The 12,453-nt window shown below is 38.8% G+C and overlaps 1 protein-coding gene across 1 annotated transcript in view; it reads right to left on the minus strand.

Moving 5' to 3' along the window:
* The window catches only part of KIF6 (kinesin family member 6), a 148,041-nt gene that overhangs the window by 124,433 nt on the left and 11,155 nt on the right, over positions 1-12,453 (minus strand). Inside the window, exon 4 of the mRNA XM_033144588.1 lies at positions 8,651-8,798. Coding sequence (XP_033000479.1) covers positions 8,651-8,798 — 148 coding nt within the window. The remainder of the gene's footprint in view (positions 1-8,650; positions 8,799-12,453) is intronic.

Raw genomic sequence — 12,453 nt, forward strand, 5'->3', positions numbered from 1 at the left:
GCACGGGACTGAAGAAGCGACTGCCTGCGGAGGATCAAAGCAGCGATCCCGCCAGACTCGAGCACCCGGCACTTCCGACATAGAAACTTCCAAAGAAACTCTGTAAGTAAAAGTTTTGGACTGTTTTACAAGTTTGGAGAGCACTGCTTGCAGAGGAAACTTTAAAAGGAAGCCTGTTCCCCTTGAACTGTTTGCGCGAGCTTGGTAGCGCTAAAAGATCAAAGCCGCGACTAACGGGAAAAGTTTTGCGAACTCTGCCAAACTTTCTAAAAGTTGTTTAAAAGTTGTTTGAAGGACGTTTAGAGACTTAAAAACAGTTGATATGGCAAAAGAAGACACCGCTCGCCCTCTGGACTAGGATTCCGGGTCGGTAGCGGGCTGCAATATATTGTTGCCATTTTTTCTTTGTTGGTGTTTCAGTGACTGTTTACCAGTGGAGACATTTTGACTTCTTTGTAGCCGGTTACAAGTTACTTTATGGACTTGGTGGTAACACTGCAAGTGAGAAACAGCTACTGACTTGGGCTATTTTAAATAAACTTTTCTTGGCTTTAAGGAATCTATAACTTTGGAAAAATTTGAACTCTTTGCCTAAAAGCTGGATTTTTGGACTGGTGTGGGCTTCTGGCTCAGCAGGCTCTTTGTTCTCAGAAGCGAGCTGCTGGCCACCTGGTGTTTATTTTTGGGACTGTTGGTCTTCTGCTGTGAATGTCTGAGATTGTTACTACAGCAACTGGAGTGACCTTGAGACTACAATTGCAGAGCCCACAGGAAATGGACACTAGATCTAAAACAGCTGGCTCTAGCTCTGCACAAAAAAGAGGCTCTGTTTCCCTAACTCTTCAGGAACAAATGGAGAAATTGGTTGCTAGCGTGGCAGAAATTGCAGCAGGATTGAAAAGTGTGACTGAAGGGTTGAAGCAAACACAGGATTCAGTGTCATCAGTAAATACAACAGTGAACTCTGCAATAGAAAAACTCCAAGTTGATATAAAAGCTGATATTAAAAATTCCACCCAGACCTTGGAAAAATCAATTGGCCAAATTGAGGAGAATGTAAGGAAGAACAGAGAAGAAATTAATAAAATTGGGCAGGAGGTGACCACTTTGAAAAAGGACTCCGAGGAAATTAAAGTGGTCAGAGAAAAAATAAAAAAGGTGGAGGAAAAATTGGACAATTTAGATTTGGAGCAGATAGAGAATATTGGAACACGACAGAGAACTGTTGAGGAATCTCTTGCTTTTCTGCAACTTCACCAGAGAGAGGGAAACATCCGCCTAAGGGGTCTTCCAGAACTGGAAGGAGAAGACCTAAAAGCCTACATTGTGGAGCAATTTTCAACGTACTGGGAGTTAGAAGAGGTAAACGTCTCAGCACGCATAGTGAAGGCCTTCAGATTTGGACCCAGAGGTTCCAGAGGAAGGAAAAGCACCAAAACAGTCAGTGACTGTTTGATTGTGCTACACGATAGACACGACAGAGACTACTTTCTGGATTTACATTACAGAAACAACCTGGTGGTACAGCAGAATAAAGTAATTTTTTATAAGGACATCCCCAGATTTTTCTTGGACAAAAGAGCTCCTTACAACGATTTGGTGACTGAGCTAAGAAGAAGAAAGATCTCCTTCAGTTGGGAATTTCCAGAAGGCCTTGCATTTACGTTTGAAGGGAAAAAGATAAGAATAAGGTCCTTGGCGGAAAAGCAAAAGTTTTTGGATAAACATCTGGAACAATTTAAAGGTACTCCACTTGATCCAGCACAGCTCTACAAGTTTCCAGAAGCATTTCCACCACCGCCGGGATTACCAGGGCCAAGTCAGAAGGACCCAGAGGAAGGTAAGAAAGGAGAGGCAACTGGAGGAGAAGAATAAATAAAGGAAAATGGCGCTCAAGCTAATGACATGGAATGTTCGGGGATTGAACCAGAGACCAAAGAGACGCAGAGTGTTTTATAGCATAGAAAAGAAGAATTTGGACATAATATGTTTACAGGAGACCCACATAGTCCGACGCCACAGAAGACTACTACAAAACAAAAAATTAGGCCAAGAGTTTATATCATCGGATAAGGTCAAGAAGAGAGGAGTAGTGATATATGCAAAGGAGAAATATAGCCCAAGACAGCTATTTAAAGATGAAGAAGGGAGATACATCGCAATTGAAATCAACGTACAAGGCGAAAAATTTTTGATTCTGGGACTTTATGCACCAAATGATGGAAAGTCGATTTTTTATAAAAAAATACATGACCTGCTGTTGGACTATTTGGATTATAAGGTAGTGTGCCTTGGAGACTTTAATGGTGCAGTTTCCACATTAATGGATAGATCTCAAAGAACTAAATTAACGAATGATGGGAAACTCCCAAAGACTTTCTTTGAAATGGTGGATAATTTGAATTTGGTGGACTCTTGGAGATTAAAAAACCCCACAGAAACAGAGGCAACGTACTTCAGTGAACCTCAGCAGTCATGGTCGAGGATAGACTACATCTGGATCTCGAATGAATTGGCTCCAAAAATACAAAAGGCAGAAATTGGTCCCAAAACGTTTTCAGACCATAATCCGGTACAGCTAAATTTAAAAATGATTTCCAAGGATTCTTTTAGATGGAGAATGGATGACGCATTGATGAGAGACACCAAGCTAGTAGAAAGAGCGGCGAAAAAGATAAAAGAATATTTTCAAATCAATTGGAGTTCCGAAGTGGAGAAAAGGATTGCCTGGGATGCAAGTAAAGCGGTAATGAGAGGATTCCTCATAAGTGAAAAAGCAAAAAAGAAGAAACAACAAAATGCAGAAATGGAGAGACTGTTGAAATTAATCAAAGAAAAGGAAAAAGAATTAAGAGGACATCCCAGATGTCCCAAAATTCAAAAAGAAATTAAATACTTGCAATCCCAATATGCGAATATTATGAATCAGGATATCGAATGGAAAGTGAAAATGATGAAACAAAGAACATTTGAATCTGCTAATAAATGTGGAAAACTACTAGCTTGGCAACTAAAGAAAAGACAAAAGGTAAATGTCATCAGCAATTTGGTAGTAAATGGAAAAAATGTAGAGAAACCAGAGGAAATCAGATGGTGTTTTCAGAGATTTTACAAGCAACTGTACAAGGAGGAGAAGATAGATGAAGCAGAGATAGACCGATTTCTGGAAAAGAATGGATTGCAAAAAGTCCCAGAGGAAAAACTAACAACCCTCAACCACCCAATATCGACACAAGAGATAGAAGATGCAATAAACAATATGCAATTGGGGAAGGCCCCAGGACCGGATGGATTAACAGCAAAATATTATAAGACATTGAAAGATTGGCTATCGCAGCCGTTAAGAGAAATTTGCAACAAAATACTAGAAGGAGATAGGGCACCAGAGACGTGGAAAGAAGCCTTTATCACACTGATTCCAAAACCAGATACAGATAAGACTCTAATGAAAAATTATCGTCCAATATCCCTTTTGAATGTGGATTACAAAATCTTCGCAAATGTTTTGGCCACAAGGTTGAAAAGAGTGTTGAAAGACTATATTACATAGAGACCAAGCAGGTTTCTTGCCAGGAAGACAAATAAGTAATAACACGAGAATTATTGTGGACATTTTAGAAAAACTGGAGAGAGACATAAACACAGATGCGGCATTACTGTTTGTTGATGCAGAGAAAGCATTTGATAAAGTATCCTGGACATTTATGAAAAAGAATTTGGAAAAGATGGGAGTTGGAGAAAAATTCTTAAATGGCATCAAGGCCATCTATACAGAACAAAGAGCAAAAGTAATAGTAAACAGTGTGATATCGGAGGAGATTGAAGTTGAGAAAGGAACAAGACAAGGGTGCCCTATCTCCCCTTTACTTTTTATTACGGTCCTGGAAGTCCTCCTAAATATGATTCGAAAAGACAAACAGACAAAAGGAATTAGAGTGGGAGAGAAAGAATATAAATTACGTGCCTTCGCAGACGATTTGATGTTATCCCTGCAGGAACCGGAAAGCAGTGTCCCCAGAGCCTTGGAATTAATTGAACAATTTGGACTTGTAGCTGGCTTCAAATTAAATAAGCAGAAAACCAAAGTTTTAGGTAAAAATTTGAGTGCAGAACAGATTCAAAGAATACAAGAAGCCACAGGCCTCAATTTTGTTAAAACTGTAAAATATCTAGGTATCAATCTCACAACTAAGAATTTGAACCTGTACAAGGACAACTATGAAAAACTGTGGATGGAGATAAAAAAAGATATGGAAATCTGGACAAGACTTAAACTGTCGTTAATGGGAAGAATAGCAGTGGTTAAAATGAATGTCCTACCAAGGATGCTGTTCTTATTCCAAGCCATACCAATTTTGGATAAACTGGATTGCTTTAAGAAATGGCAAAAGGACCTATCGAAGTTTATATGGCAGGGCAAAAAGCCTAGAATCAAGTTTAAGATCCTAACAGACTCTAAAGAGAGAGGAGGCTTTGCCCTGCCGGATTTAAGACTTTATTTTGAAGCAGCGGCCTTTTGCTGGTTAAAGGACTGGTTTAAATTAGAGAATGTTGATGTGTTGGACTTGGAAGGACACGACAATATGTTCGGTTGGCATGCATACCTTTGGTATGACAAGGTTAAAATTCACAGAACTTTTAAGACTCATATAGTTAGAAAATCCTTGTATCAGGTCTGGACTAGATATAAAGACCTTTTGGAGAGAAAGACTCCTAGATGGATTTCTCCAGTGGAGGCCAAGGCCTATAAGAGACCGAACATGTCTGCAAGTTGGCTAAGATATATGGACATATTGCAGCAGGAAGGGGACTCATTTAAGTTAAAAAGCTATGACCAAGTGAAAAGTCAGGTCCCCGATTGGCTGCAATATCACCAGGTGTATGAAACATTTAAAATGGACAAAAAAGTTGGTTTTCAAGTAGAAAAATCAAAACTGGAAACAGAACTGATAGAATCGAACTTTAAGAACCTTTCCAAAATGTATAATCTTTTGCTAGAGTGGCATACGAAAGATGAACTGGTTAAATCGTCAATGATAGATTGGGCGAAAGATGTAGGACATAATATTATGATGGATGACTGGGAGAGATTGTGGCAGAAAGGTATCAAATTTACTGCTTGTCATAGTTTAAGAGAAAATATAATGAAAATGGTTTATAGATGGTATTTGACACCAGTTAAGATAGCTAAGATGAATACCAAAATGTCAGATGTATGTTGGAAATGTAAACATGCAAAAGGTACCTTTTTTCATATGTGGTGGTTGTGCCCAGCGGTAAATGCTTTCTGGGATAAGATTTATAACGAGCTTAAGAAGGTAATGAAAGTTACCTTTTGTAAGAAACCAGAGGCATTTCTTCTGAGCATAACCAATGAAGAGATACCCAGTCAGGATAGAGTATTTTTTATGTATGCCACAACAGCAGCTAGAATCTTATTGGCAAGAACATGGAAAGGTGAAGAGATACCAACGGTGGAAGAATGGCAGATGAAGATGATGGAGTATATGGAACTCGCAGAACTGACCGCCAGAATCCGGGACCAGAGGGAGGAGAAGGTGTCACAGGATTGGAAAAATTTTAAAGATTATTTAGTTAAATCAGTTAAATTGAATATTTGAGCAGAATTAAATAGAATCGGCTTTAGTAGGCTTATGTTAGATAAAACTGTTAGGAAGAAATTTTTGTGTGATGATTTATGTGTTAGAAAATATGTTAAGATTTGGTGTTTAAGTTAAGATTTATATTTGATTAGGTATTTGATTAAGTAAAGTTAAGCATATCAAAAATTTGGGCAAATGTTAATGGAATAAGATACAAAGCTACCTAGAAGAAAGATACGATCTTGAAGACAGTGAAGGGAATGGGGGAAGCCCCCAAAACAGAGAAGATAGTACCAAGAAAAGTAAGAAGATAAGTGTTAGTTTAAGGTTTGTATATGTTTCTTTTTATTGTTATTGTTTGATTGTGTTTATGTATTGTGTTTTTATAGTGTTAATGTTGGTGTTTATGTTATGTTTTCTTTTGTTTTAATGGAAAATAATAAAAATCTTATAAAAAAAAATAAAAAAAAAAGCTACACATTTCCCACTCCTACCATGCCACCAAAATACCACAGTTGGTGCTTCCGCAAACATTATTCAAACCATACACAAAAATCTGGGCTTGGCAGTGTAAGAGAGAAATGTGTGTCCATCTCAGTGATTCCTTGAGTGTCTTTAGGCTGAGCTTTGCAGTCTGAGTACCTTGGATTTAACATACAGTTCCTTCAAGATAATCCACATTTCAGTAAATTTACAGTAATAAGCTTTCCACTAGCTGTTTCTAACACAGCAAGGTAAAAGGGGGGAGTGGATGGCACTGTGGTCTAAACCACTGAGCCTCTTGGGCTTGCCGATCAGAAGGTTGGCGGTTCAAATCCCCACGATGGGATGAGCTCCCGTTGCTCTGTCCCAGCTCCTGCCAACCTAGCAGTTTGAAAGCACACCAGTGCAAGTAGATAAACAGGTACCGCTGCGGTGGGAAGGTAAATGGCATTTCTGTACGCTCTGGTTTCCGTCACGGTGTTCCGTTGCACCAGAAGCAGTTTAGTCATGTTGGCCACATAACCCAGAAAGCTGTCTGCGGACAAACGCCGGCTCCCTCCACCTGAAAGCGAGATGAGCACCGCAACCCCATTCAGGGGTCCTTTACCTTTTACCTTTCCCTAACACAGCTGTTAGGGGGGAAAAACTGTGCTGGAAGTTGCATGTACCTCTAAGGGTATGCACATATGCTAGGACCTCCAACCAGGAAGAGATGGGAGAGTGCCAGCTCCCTGCTTAATGTGCAAGGATACACTGAATCTAGCTTTGCCTAGCTAGAGATCCCATATATGGGACCACAGACCATGAAGACCCATTCCAGTACTAAACTGAGGCTATCCAGTAAGTGAATTTGTTCCTGTTTTAAAAATTCTAACCTTTTAAACCCACTTATGTATATATTCAGACTAGTTCTATGCCACCTTTCTGCCAAACAGAGATACTGGTCAAGGCTTATAAACCAAAAACTCTTAACCCAGTTGCAACTTGGATGAACAAGCAGTGACAGTAAATAATATCCGAGAGTTTCAATTCAGAAGGTCATAAATGTTCCACTTTGGCTTTGCCTCCATTGGTTAATGAGGTGATACAACTGATATTTCAACATATAAACAGAATTTCATTTTCTCTTTTGTGGAATATGGCAAAATACCAAGGTCCTTTCATTTCCTGTTGCAGAAGAATCATTCTCAGACTGTCACATCCTATTTGACAAGAATACTAACCTCTTCATTAACTTATCAGTTCTCAATCAGTTTAATAAAGTTTCCACAGTGCTTTGTTCCCTAGATCCAAATAACAAAACCCTTTACTTCAAGTTTCATCTTGTTTGAGGGAGTATAACACTAAGCTAAAACCTGTATTCCAACTATTACTAAGTAAAAATACTAAATGCAAAGCAGATTGGTACGGTACTCAGAATGATAGGGCCAGTGCAGACATACTCTCAGCCATGGTTAAGAGAGCATGAGCAAGCCACACAATTTTAGCCATTTTAGGAAAAACGGTAACTGAATTAGTCAAAGCATGCAGAAATATCTAAAATATACAAGGGCTCCAAAGGAACAGGTGCAATAAACTAAAGTAAAATTGGGCATTTCATAGTAACTAACCTTCTAATCCTAAATATATTCATATGGAAGTAAGGTCACATTAATAACAACAGGGTTTACTTCCATTTTAGAGGATTTAGGAACACAGAACACTGTACTGTATCAGCCATGTCTGTAACCAGCATAGCAATGAACATTCACCAGCAGCTCCACCTGTGGAGCAGCTGTAAGCTGTGTCCTATGAATGGCATTCACCCTTCAAGGTTTTTGATGGGATCTTGTTAACTAGTCTTTTCGGTCCAGATACCATTTTTAACAGATCTAAAAATGTTAAATTCGAAACAGATGAGAAAGAGTCTCTTGAGAAAAATACATTTCTGCACAAAATATTTTAATTGCATTTTTACTGTTCACAGATTTACCTGGTTCATGTGGTCTGCAGGTGCAGTTACACAAAGAAAGTTGCCCAATACCTACCCTTTCTTTGCTCAGACAGAATCAACGAATCAACCTCCTGCATATCATTCACAAGTATTTCAAATCTTTACTGAACAATAAAAAGGCCCACAAAAATCAGAGAGAATTTTGGACATTTCTGTCTCTGAATACTTACAGTTCAGCAATAATGTTTTTGTACATTTTTAAGACAGACCGCGTATCTGGTTCTGAACCAGTCTTCTACAGAATCTAAATCAGTTTATCGCGAATGGTTTGAACATATATCTCCAAGGACTGATATGTCAGCCTTATTGAGGTTTTATTGACTAAATGAACCATGGCAGCAAAAACCCAAAAGTTAAAAATGAAATGAAAACATATTTAAGATCTTACAACCAATTAAAAGTATCTAAAAATTAATAACATCTAAAAACTTTTGCATAACATCCCCACACAGATAATAATTTCAAGGCAACCAGATATCATGATAAAATCAGTATTTCTTTCCTCAGCTATATCATTGTATTAGTTAATGAAATGTTTTAAAGAAAAATGATCAGAGAGAATGGCCTGTACCTTCTGCAACTGATGAAATATGTAAGATAGCGTCCGTGGAATTATGCCCCTATCACTGTAACGTTCTGCTCCTCCTGTTATGGTAAACGTTTTGCCACTGCCCGTCTGTCCATAAGCAAATATGGTGCCATTATAGCCAGCTAGAGCACTGAAAGTAGAGGAATAAATATGTTATCTATGGAATATGAACATCGATTTATAAACCTTCACTCTCTTATTAGTGTAGCCATGGAAATCTTTGCTGGCATGACTGGATATTCCTTACATCTTTTAAGATGAAAAGTAATGTCAACCTTTTTTCAAGCAATTTCCCTTAATTTAACACATTTTTGAACGCTTTCGTGAATATATGCATTTTTATGCACACTTATCCCAATGTATGCAATTTTGTACACGTTACTTGGCTGGAGAACTGTACAGCAAAATTCAATGAAGTGCAAATTTTATTTTATTTTTCTTTCTGATGAAAAATAAAAAGAAGTTTGCAGTTGAAGTGCAAATTTTGAAGGCAGGCTACGCTTTGATTCTCATATTGTCCTGGAAAGTGTGAATTTGATAGCTTCACCTTTAAACGTGAACTGAATCAAATCCCCCCTCAATCCCTTCTGGTGATACAGTGTCATTTCCAGCAGTAGCAAACTGTATGGGGAAAAAGATGGCTGCCCCCATCTTCTTGAAGCCACTTTTACATTTAAACAGGTTTTTGAAAGAAGAGTGGAATAGGAAACTCCTTAGAGCACCTTGCAATTGATTCCTTATTGGTAAGCGCAAACATCACTGATTAATCCCCTTCCAACTGTCAGGGGGGAAATTTCCAAAGAAGGAGAGGGATCCCTTTTTACAGTCCGAATTTTATACTAGCTTTTGGGCACACTGTTTTAGAAGAAACCAATCACCATTTCCAATTTCACAAAAATAAAGTTATAAATGCAGAAGACAGAGCTCAGTGCAAAATGTAGTCATAGGTTGCAAAAAGGTATAACGCATACCTTCTCCCATAACTCACATATATAAAGATTTTTCTTGGGTAGCGATCTACATACAGAGTCTTTGTTTTCAAGTCACATTCAAAATGAGACATTACTGTTGTAAGCAATATGTGGCTGGGGGAAAGAGAAGTGGGAAGAGAGAGGGAAGATAGTAAAGTTTCGTTATTTTACATAGTATATGAAGGAAGCTTTTATGTCAGCATCACGTGAATGGCTACTTTTTGTTGGTGTTATGAGAGCCCAGAGGACCCAGGGAGTGGTTGGTTGCAGTGTGTGTTGTTTGGTGGGGAGAGGGTGTTGCTGGATGAGATAAACCAGGCATCCCCAACCTGCAGCCATCCAGATGTTTTGGCCTACAACTCCCATGATCCCTAGCTAACAGGACCAGTGGTCAGGGGTGATGGGAATTGTATTCCAAAACATCTGGAAGGCAGAAGGTTGGGGATGCCTGAGATAAACCATATCAACTGTATGCTGTCGGGGGGGGGGGTTGATCCCTGTCTTGTTGACTTGCATACGTAATGATGAATTACGGCTTCTCCCATAATTCTATCATATTCCTGCCATCATATCAACAGTAACATTTCAGCTTGATAAAGTAATTCTTCTCCTGATAAGATTTACTAGTTCTCAAAAGAAGATTGTATTGGGTATGTTCAGCACAAATACTCAACATATGTTATGTAAAAGAAGAGGGGGGAAAGTATTTTTGTGCACTCTGTTTATGAGTAAAGTTATAAATAAGCCATGCTTTTTAAAAAAAAAAAAAAAAAAAAGCAAAACCTTCCTTTTCTTCCCTAGGAGGATGGGGCCATGTGTAGGTCAACAGTGAATCTGGTGCCATGAGAGAGGCAAAAGGCCTCCAACTCATTTATCTGGAAGCCTAAGCATTTGCCAGATGGCTCAGCATAATCTACAATAGCAAAATGTCAAAGAAAAGAACACAATAAGATGCCAAAGAAAGCCAGCATCTGCTGAAAACAAAAATACCAGAATTGTCAGAAGTATTTGTTTTCTGCCTGGTTATTAGGCATATATTCCACCTTTGTTTCAAAAAGAAGTCATTGGGGGGTGTTCTATGTTATATCATGTTGTCAGAGTGAAACAATTATTTGTTCAATTTAGGATTAGCGGTATTTTTTCGGACTTTGTAGCATTGCACTGAAACTGGGCAATTCTTGAGTGATCAGTTTCTTGGGCTCGGTCCTCACATTCTCACAACTTCTTACTCTGTCTTGCTGTAATTCAATGTTTCCACAGTTTATTAAACCAGATTTTTTTTTGTCACATCTAAAGTGCAAAACTGTAATTTAATCTCAGTTTACAAAATGTGATATGAAAGCTGGCTCTGATTAAACTAGGATACAACTCTGCAGCCACATTTTGAACTATCAAAGTTTCTAGACTATCTTCAAAGTTAGCTCCAAGATGAGCCACAATCATTCAAGATGGAACTGAGGTTGAGGATAGGTACATATTCTCTAGGAAAGAGCAAATGTGGCATACCAGTTGAAGCTAGTAAAGGGATCTTGTTACACTACCTGAGTATCCAACAGCAGGGATAGATCCAGGAATAATCCCTAACTGTACATCTGCTGAGGCAATGAAAGTGTAACCCTGCACAGAACAGGTTGCACATCTATTCCAATGTCAGGTTTAAATTTGCCTGGATGGAGCTCCGGTTTATTCACCCTCATCCTGTCCAAATTGCCCCAAATGAAAGTCATTCCCACAATAAAGAAGCTGTTCTGAGATTTGGGGGGGGGGAGTTTCTGTTTTGTAAAAAATTATGTTTGTCTAGTTAAGCTGGGTGGTGAATAATGATTATGGTGATGGTGATGATGATGCCAGCAAAACTTAAAAATCCAGCCAATCGCCACCACAAGAAGATATGAATTAGGACAGTGATGGCCAAACCTGGCCCTCCAGCTGTTTTGGGACTACAACTCCCATCATCCCTAGCTAACAGTGGCCAGGGGTGATGGGAATTGTAGTCCCAAAACAGCTGGAGGGCCAAGTTTGGCCATCACTGGATTAGGAGAAGAAAGAGTCGAGGAACTAGCAAAAGGAGAGCTAGGCAGAGAAAGACTAGGCAATCACCTGCAGAATACCACTTGTTCTGCAGATGCCCTTTCTGGAAGTTACAATGTGACTAGAGACTGGAATGCTTTTCTCTTAGGCAGTTGAGCTTTAAAATGATTACATAATTGCTTTATTTAGTTAATTATATCTGTACCACAAATAGAAACACATCAAAGTCATAATCCCAAAAAGTAACCATGCTAAAATGAACTGTAGCAAGTTTTTATCATGCTACAAAGTGTCATAGTAAGCCATGCATAAATTTGCAACAGGGTAGGATGTTGTACAGATATTTAAAAGATTGTTACATTTCTCTTCCTAGATTCAGGAGGGGCATGTTGCTTTGACAATACAGTATAAACCTAACTGAGTAACCCTTCATGGACTAAATCTGATTTCAACAGACATAAAAGAAATGAGGGAATTCTGATTGGGGAAACAAAGACTTTGAAGTACTGAGTTAAAATAATCAAGTTAAAAATAAATTGTAAAAATTTCCACTTTATAAGAGAGGCCTTGAATGCTCCTGCATTATATACAGTCCTGCATTAGCCACTAAATGAGGTGGCCCTTCAATAACTATGGAGCGAGGTGAACAGAGGAAAATCACAAAGGAAAATACTGTGGAACCTTGGTTCTCGAACTTAATGCATTCTGGGAGTCCATTCGACTCCTGAAATGGTTAGAAACCCAAGGCACGGCTTCCGATTGGCTGCAGGAGCTTCCTGCAGT

The sequence above is a fragment of the Lacerta agilis genome, chromosome 3 (genome assembly GCF_009819535.1).
Source record: "Lacerta agilis isolate rLacAgi1 chromosome 3, rLacAgi1.pri, whole genome shotgun sequence".
NCBI lineage: Eukaryota > Metazoa > Chordata > Lepidosauria > Squamata > Lacertidae > Lacerta > Lacerta agilis.